This window comes from Serinus canaria, chromosome 10 (genome assembly GCF_022539315.1).
Source record: "Serinus canaria isolate serCan28SL12 chromosome 10, serCan2020, whole genome shotgun sequence".
Lineage (NCBI taxonomy): Eukaryota > Metazoa > Chordata > Aves > Passeriformes > Fringillidae > Serinus > Serinus canaria.
The window spans coordinates 19,559,538-19,574,747 of record NC_066324.1 but is presented as its reverse complement, the minus strand read 5'-3'; the positions used below and the strand labels follow the sequence as shown (position 1 = coordinate 19,574,747).

At 44.3% G+C, this 15,210-nt stretch overlaps 1 protein-coding gene and 1 long non-coding RNA gene across 11 annotated transcripts in view; one reads left to right on the top strand and one right to left on the bottom strand.

Moving 5' to 3' along the window:
• PEAK1 (pseudopodium enriched atypical kinase 1) overlaps positions 1 to 15,210 on the top strand; it is a 60,852-nt gene that overhangs the window by 24,856 nt on the left and 20,786 nt on the right. For 3 of the 5 annotated variants that reach the window (XM_030228223.2, XM_050978704.1, XM_050978703.1), the window contains 3 exons: positions 1,616 to 4,864; positions 11,077 to 11,193; positions 12,966 to 13,162. In XM_030228223.2, the coding sequence (XP_030084083.2) occupies positions 1,713 to 4,864; positions 11,077 to 11,193; positions 12,966 to 13,162 (3,466 nt within the window). In that variant the 5' untranslated portion in view covers positions 1,616 to 1,712. The other 2 variants (XM_050978705.1, XM_050978706.1) reach the window with 2 other exon arrangements.
• The window catches only part of LOC108963308 (uncharacterized), a 63,523-nt gene that overhangs the window by 45,328 nt on the left and 2,985 nt on the right, over positions 1 to 15,210 (bottom strand). The gene's annotated exons all lie outside the window — the stretch shown is intronic.

Sequence of the window (15,210 nt, the reverse complement as noted above, 5' to 3'; positions counted from 1 at the left end):
GAAGCAATAAAAATTGAGAGAGATCAAGAAACATACAAAGGCATTTTACTCTGTATATGTAAGATAAAGTCAAAAAGTTTGGGCAGATCTCAGTCTGGCAGAGTTTCTATCTCTTAGGTCATACAGAGAAAGCTTTTGGCAGTGGCTTTTTGGCAAAAAGCTTTGTCTGGAAACATATTTAGTCAGCATATGAAATGTGATAGCCCTGGTAGCACGGCTGTGTCTGCAGGCACTAATAGAGTTAGGCTTCAGCCCCATCTGCTGTTGGATCAGGATTGCTCTGTTGCTTTGCCAGCACGGGCCAGCCCTTGCCAAAACACAGAGCAGGACGTGAGGAGACTGACAAACCCCTCCCGGTGTCAGCTCTCCCCGTGGTCCTGTTGTTTGCCACGCTGATGAAAGGCAGTGGTGCCCTGAGAGCTCCAGCCCAGCCTCCCTGGTGCTGCCCCCAGCACGGGCTCTCTGGGAGCCGCAGTGGGACCTGCAGGGGGCCAGCACTGCCCTTGGGGTACCCGGGGGGGGAGCAGCAAGGATATTGGCACCCCAAGACCTCTGAGGGTAGCACATTATTGATTCCCAGTGCCTGTATTTACAGAAGTAGCAGTGGACATAGAGATGCTTTCCCTCAGTCAAATGTCTGAGATCATTTGAGTTATGCAACAGTGACGAAGAGAACAGACTTGCAGATTTGGCTCAGAAGGCTTAAAATCTTCAGGCATTAATTCATGAAACTCTCAAATCCTGGATACTCTGGTGACTATAAAGCACAGCAGATTCGTGTTTGATTTTTACTTAAGGCTGGTTGTTTCAGGAAATAAAAAGATTCACTTTGAAAGAGATTTTCAGTTCTTCTTCAGTTGTTATTTCTGGAGGGGTTAGGTAGAAAAGCTACATGTGAAACAAATCAGGGACTAAAAATCCTTAGCTTTGTTTTGAGGATATCAGAATGGTTTATTGCCATTGTGGTAAGCAAAAGGAGAAAAAACTGACTTTCTAGAAATATTTCCACTGCATTGTTATCTGACTTTTCCAGAACATCAGAACAGCCTGTCTGTTCAGCCAAAATACCTCTCCAGTTATCATTTGACTCTGATGAAAAAACTGCTAAAATGGCAGAGTTTGGGATTGCTTGAACACATTTTCTCACTTAAGCTGAGCTTGTTCACATTCAAAGCTAGAACAAATTATCTCAATTGCATTTAGGAGAGTAAACATACTCTTGCTCTTCTGTCTCATGTTTGAGTTGTTACGGTAAAAGCGTAATGTGTGGTAATCTTTGGGTTTATATCCTCTTCCTGCATTTGTTTTATTGGACAGAATTAAAGGTCAATGGTCCTGAACTAGTCAAGAGAATTACTCTAAATTCTCAGTCATTGCCATTTTTCCCTCCCTCTGCTTTAAGTAACATAGGACTTAGCTGCCAAAGTTTTAATTCTTTATGTATGAGAAGAATGATAGATGCAATTTGGTTTTGCATCTCAGTTATGTAGTTTTGTAAATGAAGACGTCAGCAAAAGGCAGCTTGCTCCTTCCACATTATCCCTGGTGTGAAAAATATAACGATCAAGCAGATTTTGCCCCATTCTCATCCTCTCTGTGTTTGGTGTTCTTGCAGCATGATCACTGCTCCGGGAAGTGTCGGTGCTGGGTGAGCAGAGTGGAGCCCATGGAGGAGATTCCTGCCATGCACTGAGCAGCAGGGCTCTGGGAAAATGTCCGCTTGCAACACTTTCACTGAGCACGTCTGGAAACCCGGCGAGTGTAAGAACTGCTTCAAGCCCAAGAGCTTGCACCAGTTACCCCCGGTGGCAGAAAAGAAGCCGCTGTCCCATGCAAACCTGAAAGCCAATGCCACCCAGAGCAGCAGCCAGCGCCCGGGGAGGGGCAGCGGCAGCTTCCGCCCACCCGTGGCCAAGAAGCCGACGATAGCAGTGAAACCCACCATGATGGTGGCAGAGGGGCTCTGCGGGGAGCTGGCCACGCTGGAGCAGTGTGAGAACAAACCCCTGCCCCCGGGCTGGAACCGCAACAAGGCGGTGCTGAGCAAAAAACCACTGAACAATAACAATGAGGAAGAGATTGAAGGTTACAGCCATGTTCCCAGGCCTTACGGCAGCAGCGAGGGCGTGGGGAAGGTACCCAGTAACAATAATAATAACGGGCTGACAGAAGTTCTGAAGGAGATTGCGGGTTTGGATACCACACCTCAGCTCACCGGGAATGAAACAAACGCGAGAGAAACCTTCTTGGGAAGGATAAATAATTGTTACAAAAGATCCTTAGAGAGGAAGATCCCTCCGAGCTGCATGGTGGGTGGAATGAAGGACTCACAGAGTAAGCATGTTATTCTGAGTGGAAGCACTGAAGTCATAAGTAATGAAGGTGGACGTTTCTGTTATCCAGAGTTGTCTAGTGGAGATGAGAGTGAGGATGACACGTTTTTTGGCAGCATGCAGGAAGAGCACGAGAGCTGGGATGAAAGTGATGAAGAGTTGTTAGCAATGGAAATCCGCATGAGGGGCCAACCTCGCTTTGCTAATTTCAGAGCTAACACCCTGTCTCCTGTTCCATTCTGTGTTGACAAAAAATGGAATACCGTGCCCCTTCGGAACAAGTCTCTGCAGAGGATCTGTGCCGTGGATTATGATGACAGTTATGATGAAATTTTAAATGGTTATGGGGAAGAGACCGTGATTCTTTATGGGCAAGAGAGCATGCAGAGCATGGTATCTTCTGATTCTACGTCTCCTGATTCTTCTTTGACAGAAGAATCTCGTTCTGGGACAACCAGCAGTTCTTCCCAGAAGCTCTGTAATGGAGGGTTATCTCCTAGCACTCCTCAGGACCTCAAAGTGATTGAACCAGAATATGAAAGTCTTTGTGACAATCAGCAAGTGAAGGATGTGCCAAAAGCACCCAGGAATGCTCTGAAAAGTCAGGAAACTCACAAGGCAGTCCTTGCGCTCCGCCTGGAGGAGAAGGATGGCAAAATTGCTGTGCAGACTGACACGCAGGAGAATAAAAGTTCTTCAGATGTTGCTGGTCAAGCCGTGACTATTAACTTGGTGCCTGTGGAGGAGCAAGCTAAACCTTACAGGGTGGTGAACATGGAACAGCCAGTGTGCAAGCCATACACCGTAGTGGATGTATCAGCTGCCATGACCAGTGAATGTAAAGAGAACCAGACTGAAACCTCAGAAACCAAAAAGGCATCATCTAACCCAAGCTCACCAGTAACCCCAGGCACACCTGTTGCATCCTCTGCAGCATCACCTGTACGTCTACACGCTAATCTGAAAAAATCCAGCGCAATCAGATACCAGGAAGTGTGGACTTCTAGCACTAGTCCAAGGCAGAAGATACCTAAGGTGGAGCTGATTGGGAACAGCTCAGGACCATCCATTCCTCCCAGGAAGACAAGCCACAAGTCAGCTCCTACTTCACCTACAGCTACGAACATTTCTTCGAAAACCATCCCAGTTAAGTCTCCCAATTTGTCTGAGATAAAATTCAACAGTTACAACAATGCTGGCATGCCACCTTTCCCTATTATCATTCATGATGAGCCCACTTATGCAAGGAGCTCCAAAAATGCTATTAAAGTTCCCATTGTAATCAATCCAAATGCCTATGATAACTTGGCAATCTATAAAAGTTTTCTAGGGACCACTGGGGAGCTGTCTGTCAAAGATAAAACTACAAGTGTGATAAGCCATACCTATGAAGAAATAGAAACTGAAAGTAAAGCCACCGAAGCCATAGGCAGCAAATCCACCGATTTGCCCCAAGCAAAGGGGGTGGCCAGTAGCTCTGAGTGCAGGCTGGGCTCTGTGGCTCAGAAGGTCCAAGAGTTCAACAGCTGCCTCAGTAAAAGCCAGATATCCCCACAGAGGAGTCACAGCGCTGAGCACAGCTCCCCCTCCAGAGCCCAAAAGGCAATGCAAGAGCCTACAGCAAAAGCAGACGTGACCCCGGACGGTTCTGTCGGCAGCAGCAGTGGCAGAGAGAACGCGAGCACGGTGCTCTCACAGATTGTGGCTTCTATCCAGCCTCCACAGTCTCCTCCAGAGACACCTCAGTCTGCTCCCAAGTCCTGCAGCGTAGAAGAACTGTATTCCTTACCCCCCGAGGGAGATGCTAGTAAAAACAGCCTGGTACGACCCAAATCTCTGTTTACATCGCAGCCTGAAGTGGAGTCCTCCAAGATGGAAAGCACTGCCGTTAAAATGCAGAAGGATCCGCTGTCACAGCCAGCTGCCACTCCCTCTCCAAAGGCGGCGCGAGCCACCCCGAGCGCCACCAGTCCCCAGGCAGAGCAGGCCCCGCCGTTCCCCCCTCCACGCTCCACCTCCTCTCCCTACCATGCCAGTAACCTGCTGCAAAGGCATTTCAGCAACTGGGCCAAGCCCAACAGCCCCACCAGGTCCACAGAAGCCGAGTCCATCCTGCACTCGGAGGGGCGGCGCCCCGACGCCAAACCCAAGCGCTGGATTTCGTTCAAGAGCTTCTTCCGCCGCCGGAAAGCTGACGATGAGGAGGAGAAGGAGAAGGACAGGGAGAAAGGGAAGCTGGTGGGTCTGGATGGAACTGTGATCCACATGCTCCCCCCGCCCCCGGTGCAGCGGCACCAGTGGTTCAGCGAGGCCAAGTCGGAGTCGAGCGAGAAGCCGTCCATTGTGTTCATGTACAGGTGTGAGCCGGCGCAGGCCGAGCCCCGGGCTGAGCCCCAGCCCGGGCTGGACTCTGCCATCGCAGAGGCACTGGCCAAGGACAAGGGGGAAACGCAGGAAAAGCCTCCAGAGAGCTCAGAACAAAACACAGCCAGCCATTCCTCACCACCTCAGGCTCCCAAGAAAATCCCCAGGTACCACTCAGCTGTTTTAGTCACTTACTCTGTTGTGAGCTGTCCTGTATATGATGCTGGAAAGGGAGACACTAAGGGGTTTTATTACATTAATGCAATTTTTTCAAAGTATATTTATTTTAGGTAACTTAGAGAGTATTTTAAAAGCATTCTCTTATGTTAGATACCAGAAAAGATGTAAAACATTTCCTAGAAGAAGTACCTGATATTTAGAGTTTGTCTTGCAGGCTCACTCATGTATCACAATAGTCATGTTCCATTAGATCAGATCCATTCTCTTTAATTTCTGCTTTAAGAAAGTGTTTCTGTGTTATGGGAAACTTGAGAATTTCTCAGCAGAAACAGGAGGCAACTGTTGAGAAGTACAATAGAAATGAAAAGACCTGTGACTCATGGAAGGTGTTGTGCTAACTTTACCTCACGTGCATCAACAGATGCTAATTAACCACAGTGCAGCATCACTGCAGCACTCTCAAAATAAACCTTGTAAAAAGGCAGTAACTGAATTAGGGTACCTACAAAATAGTGTTATCTCTGTCTTGCAAGGCCTTCAGCAGTGACTGTGCTTTGTCCCCTGGCAGTATTAGATCCAGCAAGAGCTGGTCACATCAGTTGCAGTCAGTCATGTGGGCAGAGTAGAATTCCCTGAGTGCTGGACCACAGCTGTGGATGTGTTAAAATTTGTCTTCCACTGTTATTACACCAACCAATTCCAAAGTAGCCTCAAACTTGAATTATTTATTTCATTATAACAACCTAATAGGAGGAAATCAAAAACTTTGTGAAGTGTTAGTTCCAGAAAATGTATCGTGACAGTGGTTTTTTTGTTTTCTTTCTTCGTATTCTGTACAAGAACACTGCAGTGGTTTTTAGCTAAAAACAGTTTTAACCTAATAGAAATCTCTGTGTGAGCATAGTTAGAGCTTGCCATAAACTGACTGCCACTTGTCCTAAAGCAAAATCACTTGGTTTTCTTCCTCCAGACAAGACAAGTGCCAGAATAGTGCAGTCTGTAGATTTGCCCTAAATGAATTGGTGAGAGGTAGCTGCCCTTAGAGGGCAAGTTAAAGGATTCCAGGGGTTTGTTCCTTCACAAGAACCTGGTTTCTCTCTCCTATCTCTGGGGCAAGCTAGGGAGAGTGAGGTTGGTTTTGGTTCCAGTGCCATCAGGAGCTTGCCTTGCTCCCAGCCCTCAGTGCCCAGGTCCTGTGCTCTGGTGGGCCAGGGCAGAGATCCAGGTGAGAAGGGGCTTGGCAGTCACTGCTCAGCCACATCAGCTGGCTGGTGTGCAGGGCATGGGCAGGAGGGAGCAGCTGCCTCTGTGGGTGGTGAGAGGAGCAGCCTGGCAGGGATCATGGCCCTGCCCTGGAGATGGTGCTGTTGGGATGTGTCCTGTTCTCCTCCTGCCCTTCCTTTTGGAGGCAGTGGGTCACTGATCTCTCATCCACTCATTCCAAAAAACATGTTTACTCTCTTTAGTTTTCTTCAAGTCACAAGGATGTTGGTTAAAACCATATCTCAGAATTCTCCCCAGTGAAAACTGGAATTTCCCAAATGTTAGAATTGGAATTTCTTCTTTCTGACAGTATTGTTGTTCCCTGGATTCTACAAATTTCAAAGAAAATACACTGAGGTGCTGAGTTGTGGGAGCACTGGGCAGTGGATAGCTTTAGGCTTCAGGTCTTATATTCTTGGTGCCTTGAGTTATTTAGGGTTTTTAATACTTTTTAATGTCGTTAATGAGACCAAGTGAAACCTTATAATGCCACGTAATTGAAGGGTTTTATTGTTGTTTAAGGGGTTTGGCTTTTGTTTTTCATATCCTGGTGGGTGAGAGTCAGGATTTCTAAATGCCATTTTTGCTGAAGCAGGAGGCATAACCCATGAGAAGCTTTGCTTGTTTTGTGTTAACCCTCCAGGTATTAGTACAAGGTTAGCTGTAATTCAGGCTAAAATATGTGCATGAAAAAGATATTTAGAATGTTCAGTTAAGCCTGCAGAGGCTTAGAGGAGAATGGATGACCTGAAGATAGCAATCAGTGAACAGGACACTTCCCTAACTCAGAATGCCAAGAACAGCAAGCTCTCTGAAAAAACAAACTGATGACCTGGAAAACAAGATAAGCTTTAAAAATGTCAGATTACTGGGGGGTCTCGAAAGCAAATTTAATGAAGATCCGCTATTTCCTTACTTTGCAATGGATTACAGAGCTGCTGAAGATTGATAACACAACTACAAAACAGCTGAAGGTATTTCAAGTTATCACTAGAAAGGTCAGTTTTCCCTTTGAACAGCACTTGCAAAACTATCAGTTTTTCAGAAAACTGAAAATGATCTCTCTGTTATACAGAGGAATTTAGTTTTGGTTTGTCAGTGTGGCTGTTTCTGTTTGATGGCAGGATGCACATATGCTGGTTCAAAAGGAGCTAGCAAATAATGATATATTAAATTTAGTGAAAATTTGTAGATAGATAATTTTTGCTAAAAATCAGCAGTCATGTCATTTTCCTCATTAATTAGAATGAGAACACCTTTAGTTCATGAAGCAGCAGTTGTTCTCAGGTGCAGAATCCAAAACTGACCAAAAGATACCATGGAATTTCTAGCCTGAGTCACTGTAATTGATGAAGGTGGTAGAGCACATCTGCAATCCACTCATCACAGGCTGAATTGAATAAAAAGATCCTTCAAAGTCTTTGTTATCTTATGGATCAGAGTGTTCCTATTGCAGTTTCACAAGGTAAAGGCTTCTCTCCTTCATTGAGACATCACTACTCATACCCAGCAGCAACTTGTTAGATTGAGACATTTCCTGAAAGCAAAGTGCAGCCCAGTCCTGCTGCTGCCTTGGCTGTCTTCATAAAGCACATCAGAGCTGAACTAATCTGAGCTGGGCACAGCCACCTCCATTTCAGTTACAGGGTAAACTCAGGAGTTCCCTTTCACAGCTGCAAGTCAGCCATAACTTTCCTTTATGGGATCTTTGGGCCAGTCTTGGATGAAGTGAAGATAAAATTCTGTTTTTCCTGAAATACTTCCTTCAGGTAGTGAGGTCTGGGTATTAATTTTGTTCTGGTTCAGATGAGGAAGGATTTCTTCATGGCTAAATTTGTGCTCACCAATGTAATTCCTAAGATTGTGTTAATTTTTGCAAAGGGGTTTGATCTCACAACTGATAGAGCTGAGCTCTGTATAGAGGAATATGAGTGTTGTGCCAGATCACTCAGTGGAAACAAGGGGAATCACTCTTCTACAAAAATGTAGCCATTAAGATCAGGATTTCATCCAGAGACAGGCAGGAATAACCACCACTGCCACATTCCACTTTCCCACTGTCACTGATCCAGTCCTGCAGATTCCACAGCTGCTTCAGAAACTGCTTGGGAAGATAAGAAAATCTGTGAAATCACAGTAGGGCTCTGTTCAAAACAAAGTCCTTCCCTGTTTGGGGGCTTCTGCTATCACTCTTAGGGTGAGGTTCTCACATGAACCCAGAACCTTTTAGGTGCAGCCCAAATAAAATGATGAGCATTTTCAAGGATGTTATAGATGAAAAGAAATTCCTTCCTTGAGCAAGTCTACTGAAATGGGAGAAATTCTCCCTGAAAATTTAAGGTGGATCAGCTCTTCCTTCTTGTCAAATCCATCTTAGGGCTTTTCTTATCTTGGTGTCAGCAAGCTTTATCTACCTTACTCAGCAGTGCTTAGCAGTGCTTTTAAAAGTATTAACTAGCTTGCTTCTACCATTTCATCAATTAAAAACTTGTGAGGTTTTTCTCTAGAACATTTTCCAATTCTAACAGAATTGGAAATTCTGCCTGTACATGAAGCAATAAGTTTGGTAACATTTTATGTGAGAACTTGTAAACACCAAGGACTGTTAAAGATCCAAGCAGAAGGGACTTTACCATTTATTATTTTATAAATTTAGATTAGGAAATGTTAAATCATGTGTTATTGTTCTTAACTCCTCTAATACCATCTGTAAAATGGAAAGACGGAGAACCTAAAATGGATAAAGAAAAATATCTTCTTTATAATGCACAGTTAATCTGTGAAACTCATTACCATGAAGTTTCAGTGACACTAAAGAGCTTAGCAGGATGTCTTTACTGGATTACCAAGTGTTCTCCCTTTATCCGTGCAAACATCGCATTATACAAGATCTAAATAAAAAACCATTCTCAAGCTTCAGGACTAAGCCAGCTTCTCAATAATCAGAATTAGGAATGAACTTCATGGCTTAGTAGTTTCAGGTTGTCATTTGAGAAGTTTGTTTCACTTTCCTTCTCAGTGAGTGTTGGTGGTGGTGAGGAGGGCCTGAAGTGCAGGAGCCACTGGAATGTTTTCTGCATCCCCAGTGCCTGAGACCTGGGCACTGCTTGGCCCTGCTCAGTGCTCTGCAGCAGTGAAGTGGGCAGGGTTCTGAGAAGCTCCTGGGTAAGGTGGCCTCTGACCTCCCTCCAGCCATTAACCTCTGCATTTCTCCTCAAGCATTATTCAGTCAGTTTAGGCTTTATGTTTGCTTTATTAGCTTAAAAGTGCAGGGCCTGAGGGCATCTCAAAGCGCTCTCTTTGAAACTAATATAGCTACAAATTACACAGTTGGGTTTTTGTGTGTGCAAAGCAAAGTCCTCTTCCTTGTCCCCTCCAACTGTACAGCTGCCATTGATGGCTGCTGTGTTGATGTCCACTCAGAGAGGAGATCAGAGTCTGTGCTGGCCCCAAGCCCACATCAGCTTCTCTCTGTTTCTGTCACTAATTTGTGCCACTGGGATTTATGTGCTGTCTTGTACAGAACTGTGTTCCCTCACCTTTACCTCTGGATCTGACCCTAATTCAGGATACACTCTCCCAATCACTTCTTACAGGCCTTCCTCTTTATCTCCCTCGTATTCATTGCTGTTTATTAATCACCCTAATTGGGCAGGCGTGCTCTGAATAGAGGAGAGCACAGGTCACACAAGAGCTGTGATTCCAATGTCCTCACCAAAATTAACACCCTACACAGGCAGCTTTCTGCATCCTGCTGTTCCCAAAAGACCAAGGCGAGTTAGACCACATCATCTTCTGGCTCTCCTCCAAAAACTGTGCAGGAGGAGAGCCTGAAGGAATGAGAGGCATTTGTCCCTGCAGAAAAGTAACACTTTTAAAAGGGTTTTGAGCCTGTGTACATGTGAATGACAGCTATATGAATTCAGTGGGGTGTTGTATGAAGGACAGTCATTTTAATGGCAAGTTTTATTGCTTCACATAATCTCAGCTTTTTAGGAAAACAGACACATTCTCTGCATGCAGAGAGCTGCTTCCTCCACTAACTGAATAGTTGTTAAGCTTCAGCCACTTGTGCCCGAGGAGCAGAGTTCTCTAAGAGAATTAATTTCTATGAAGTTTGTTGTTGAAATAAAAAAGGGAGAGAAAAACACTTGGACAGAGGAGGCTGCACCCACTGTGCTAGATGCTAAATATGTGCTCTTATGCAAGGCATCAAAGAATCCATCCTGGCAAAATATCTATAAATATCCCAAATAAGGAGATAGCTTTAAGTATGGCTTGTTACCAGTAAGCAGATAGAAAGTTACACAAAATCAGGTTTTAGTGGTTCTAATCTGAGAGAACTGCCTGTTTATCAGCTGCTCCTCTTTCCTCGAAAAACCAGTCATTTTAACTGTTTAGTTCATGAAGCAGCTGGGGATGTGGTTCTTGGAGCTCCCTGAGTGAGGATGGTTCCCCCTTTCACTCCTCCTGTGTCCTGCCAGCTCCACTGAAGGGCTGACATTTGCACTGTGTACATGAGCTTGATCTCTCTGTTCTCAGCGTTAAGATACTGGGAAGCATTTCCCCATGGATTTCATGACCTGACCTCTACTTGCTGTGGTTCAAAATGTATTCTTTCGAGGCCCTGGATACAGATTTGAGATACTCTCTTCCTCTTAACAATAGGTTAGTGTCACTTCCTGAAGCTGCCGGTGAGAGCTGAGCTGTGCTTTTCCCGGAGCAGTGGGCATGAGTGAGGCCATAGGCTCATTCCAGAGCAGTGATGCAGCCGTGCCCTGGCCCTGCAGGGAGGCAGGGCAGGAGTTAAGGAGGCAGGGCTGGCTGCCCGGGGCCCTGGCAGGGCCCAGCCCCCGAAGGTAAACACTAAGGTGCAGTAGGTGTATCACTCTGTGCAGAGTTCAGCCCTCTCGCTCACAGCTTGCACAACTTGTAGCACACCAGAGCACTGTGGAATCAATGGCTCGCCAGAGTTTCAAGACATGATTAAAAGACTCAAGAAGGCCCTGAAAGAATTTCCTTTAATGGGGAATTGTGTGAGTGAGTACAGTGGGTGAGTTGGTATTTTTTTTTCTTTCTTCCTTTCTAGCTGTTGGTTTACTTTGGCAAAATGCTTCTGAGCTTAGGTTTAGTGTATGTGCATGCATGTGTCTGGTTTGGAGAATGAGTATGTTCTTACCTCACCAATTGATACTAAAAAGTTACTTTGAGATGTGATAATTCCTGGTTTGTGGCAATGACAGAACTGTGAAGCTATTAGAACCTATTTCTTCTTAAAGAAAACATTCCTGTTGAGGAATGCAGGTATGTACATTATTTACAGCAACTACAAGCCTTCAGTTCAGTTATCCTGAGAGCCTTGTTTCTGCCTTAATTTTATGTCTGCTTTACTCTGAAATTTCTGAGGTTAACTCTTTAATGTGGATATATTTATGGCACATGGAATGTTCTTCACACCATTCCTATGCATGGTACTAAAATGGAACAAAAACTGGTTTGCTGATTGAAGATTACATCTTTTTGAACTGACGCCATTTTTTCTCTTTTACTAACAAGTTCTAATGAGTTTGGTTTGTGTCAGCCTGCAGTTAAAATTCATGAGTCTGAGCAGAAACAGCATGTGCTCACTGCACCGTCCTGGCTCTTGTCATGCAGAGCATTGGCATGTTGGAATCTTTGTACTGGGGATTGCTACGAGGTTGTGTCCCAGGATTTTCAGGGGTTTGGCTTTGCCATAGATAAATACCTATCATTTATGTTAACTCTTTGTGGAAATTTGAAATCCTTACCACAAAAAATAAGTATCTCTACAGATACGTGATGTGCTGATTGTTTTTTGATGGAAGTGTGTTACTCCTGTCCCTAATGGAAGTCACAAGTAGTTCAAATTCCTCCTGTTGTATTTGATCAGGCTGTAGTAATGAGAGCTAGCAAACAGCACATATGCTCTTGAGATTTGGCCTGTAATGAGTATTTGTTCCTGCAAGTGAGAGAACATAAAGGCATGGAAATATTTTTGCTCTGACATGTTTTTGTGGCATATTATTGATAATTGCTGTTATATTTTCAGTATGATTGTGGGGTTTTATTAAATCTCGACATTTTTTTCATGCATATAATGCATCATTTTCAAATTATACTGCAATAAATATATCCACGGAACCCAAGTAAATGCACAATTTTCAGAGTTCTGTGCTATAAGTCATCACAGTGTGATTAAAACTTCACAGCTAAGAGCAGGCACAGAGGAATGTCTTCAGTGCCTTCTGCAGTTGGCCTAATGCAGATGGATTTTAATGGTGGAGAATTTTATATGGGGAAGAGATTACTGGCCTAAATGAGGTCTGTTTCCCAGAGTGTCAGTTCCCAAAATCATACCAGGATATGAAAATGTATCATTGAAGTTTTATGCATTTATTGGGACTTAATCCCCCTTGCTATACCTCATTATGTTTGTTCGAGGCACAATTGTTTGCACTGGCAAAAAAGCACCCTAAACTCTGCTGCTGTCCTGGGTCCCTCTCACTTTACCCAGAATTTATGAGTATGGATGTTGATGGCAGTCAAGCTGTAAAACATTTTATTGTAGCTTTTCTATCAAAGGCATGAACTACTATATGATATATATTATTATAACCATGATAATAGTAACTAACATGTTACTATTGCAGTCACAAGTTGTTCCTTCTCGCTGGGGAAAATAAAAACCGTAGATCATTGTTCTAAAAAAAGGAGGGTGCAAGAACCCCCTTGTGTCCCAGTTCACCCCCTGGGGCAGGTGAGCCCAGGCCGGGTGTGCAGGTGACGCTGCTGTGTGTGTTTCAGTCAGGTGCCCGAGGAGCCGGCCCTGGAGGAGCTGTCCCCGCGTGTCCCCAGGGCGGTGTTTGTGAAGCAGGACAATGGGGGCAGCGCCTCCGTCATCCCAGCCTCAGCCGCCCGCGGCGCCCCGGGCCAGGAGGAGAAAGAAGAAGCCCCAAATTCGCCCGATCTGAGTGCCTGCAGTGCTACCTACAGCAACTTAGGTGAGTGGATGGGAAATGGATCGCATTTTGGATACCTTTCAGAGCGTGGAGAGCCTCTTCTGAACAGCTCAGTACATCTTCTAAGGGTAGCTCTTAATGCCTGACTGTTTAATATTGATTGACAGAAAATAAAGATAGATAGTCTCATTCAGAGCTCATAACCAAGAGGGTGAAGATTCAACAAACTCAAAGGTTTGTTTTCCTTTGATTTAAAACAGTCTTTTAATTGCCCTTAGTGCTGAACATTTCAGATGATTTTTTAAATCAGCATTGTTTTATCTCTTTGGAGGAATTTTTGTCAAAGACGTTAAAAATACAGAGCAAGTTACCTAATTTCTTTAGAAGAAATAAATAAAATTCAGTGTTTTTCTAAACTTCATCAAAAGATAGGGCTTTTAATTTTAGAGCATCAATAACTGCCAAAATATTTGTACCCATCTCTTGTTGGCTGAGACTGTTCTTATCCTGGTCAGAGAGTTCACTTTTGGTCCTTCCCATGAGATGCAAATGTCCCGAAGGTGCTGCTCAAAGGTTACTGAATTCCTGACTCATTAAGAGACCCATGGATGCAGAGCTTCTCTGGGAGGTAAGGGAGCAAGATAAAGCAGCATCTCCCAGTGCACAGTATCAATATTATCAGCCTGATTTTTAATTGGCAGTACTGTGAATTCAGGGATACCTACAGCCTGGTTTTCTAGAACAACAAAATCTCTCATTTATTTACATTCCAGGATATCCCAGTACACGTTTTTTGAACATTCCAGCAATTCATTAAGCATTTGGCCGAGAGTAAAGTGATTGTGTAGAGATGGCTCAGGAGTACAGGGAGTTTGGCATGTCCACACAGGTTTCAGGGATCAAGGACTAAACTTTAAACCCTCAGGTGCACACATTCCTTAGACATTCAGTGAAAGTGTTGCCTTTTTTTGCTTAAATGCGAATTAGTGGCAGGCTTATTATTGCATCCTGCTATTAAAACATTAATTAGGTATTGTTTATAAAGCCTAAGGAGGAAAAATATCCTGTCCAAGTGTGATGCTAACATCTACCAAGAAATTCTTCCTCTAAGAAGGAAAGCTAAAATCTGTATCTCTATGGTGAATTGCTCATAGATCTAAGAAATTATTTTCAGTTTAGTGAGGTATGTATCTGTATCTGCACTTGCTGTATTTGGAAGACAGGGACATGGCAGACAGAATCCAGGCAGCTGAGGTCTAGCTGCACCAGAACTGCCTGTACCATGTTTATCCTGTGCAGCAAAATACCATCAACACTGGCACAGCTTGCTTAGGGGAGTTTTGGAATATGTCTGTGGAGAGATTCACAAGTTCCAGCCCAACTGGAGAGGATCTGGACAGCCTGCTCCAGCTGAGCCTGTCTCAAGAGATCCCTTCCATCACTTCTGGCCTGTATTAGTGCTGTTCCTAAGTTTGAATGTTTCTTTTTAAAACCATAGAAAAGTCAACCCCTCAGCAATTAATTCAAAACCTTCTCCTCACCGTGGGTTCACTTGGAGCTGTGCTGTCTCCAAAGTACCTTCTGGTGTGAAAGGGTTAAGTGAGCTCTGGGCCTTGCCTGGCTCTGGCTGGGAGAGCTGCCTGCTGGTGGGAGCAGTGCTTCCCTAAATGGCACTGAGCTCCCTGGCTGCCCTTCAAAGGCCTCCTGCTTTATTCAGGCAGCCTCACTTTCTAGTTCAAATGGCAACAGAGAGATTTCTAGGTAGGGACAGAGAATAATCCCTTCTTGTTTTCACACCTTGCATCACCTGGGCAGCAAAAGCTTATCTTTTATAGGATTAACAAATACTGGCATGTGAAACTGGAAGAAAGGATCATATGAGAAGTTACATCACATTTCACTCTTGCCTCAGCTGCAGTTAGAGCTGCATGCTACAGTCTGGAGTTTGTAAAATGCATCACGTGCACATCTCAATTTGCAGCAGAATGCACAAGAGTCACCTTTTAAACTAATCTGATACATATTCTGTGGTTTTTATTAAAAAGCAGATAATGTCTCACTTTGAAAATGGCTAATCTTCAGTTCTGACA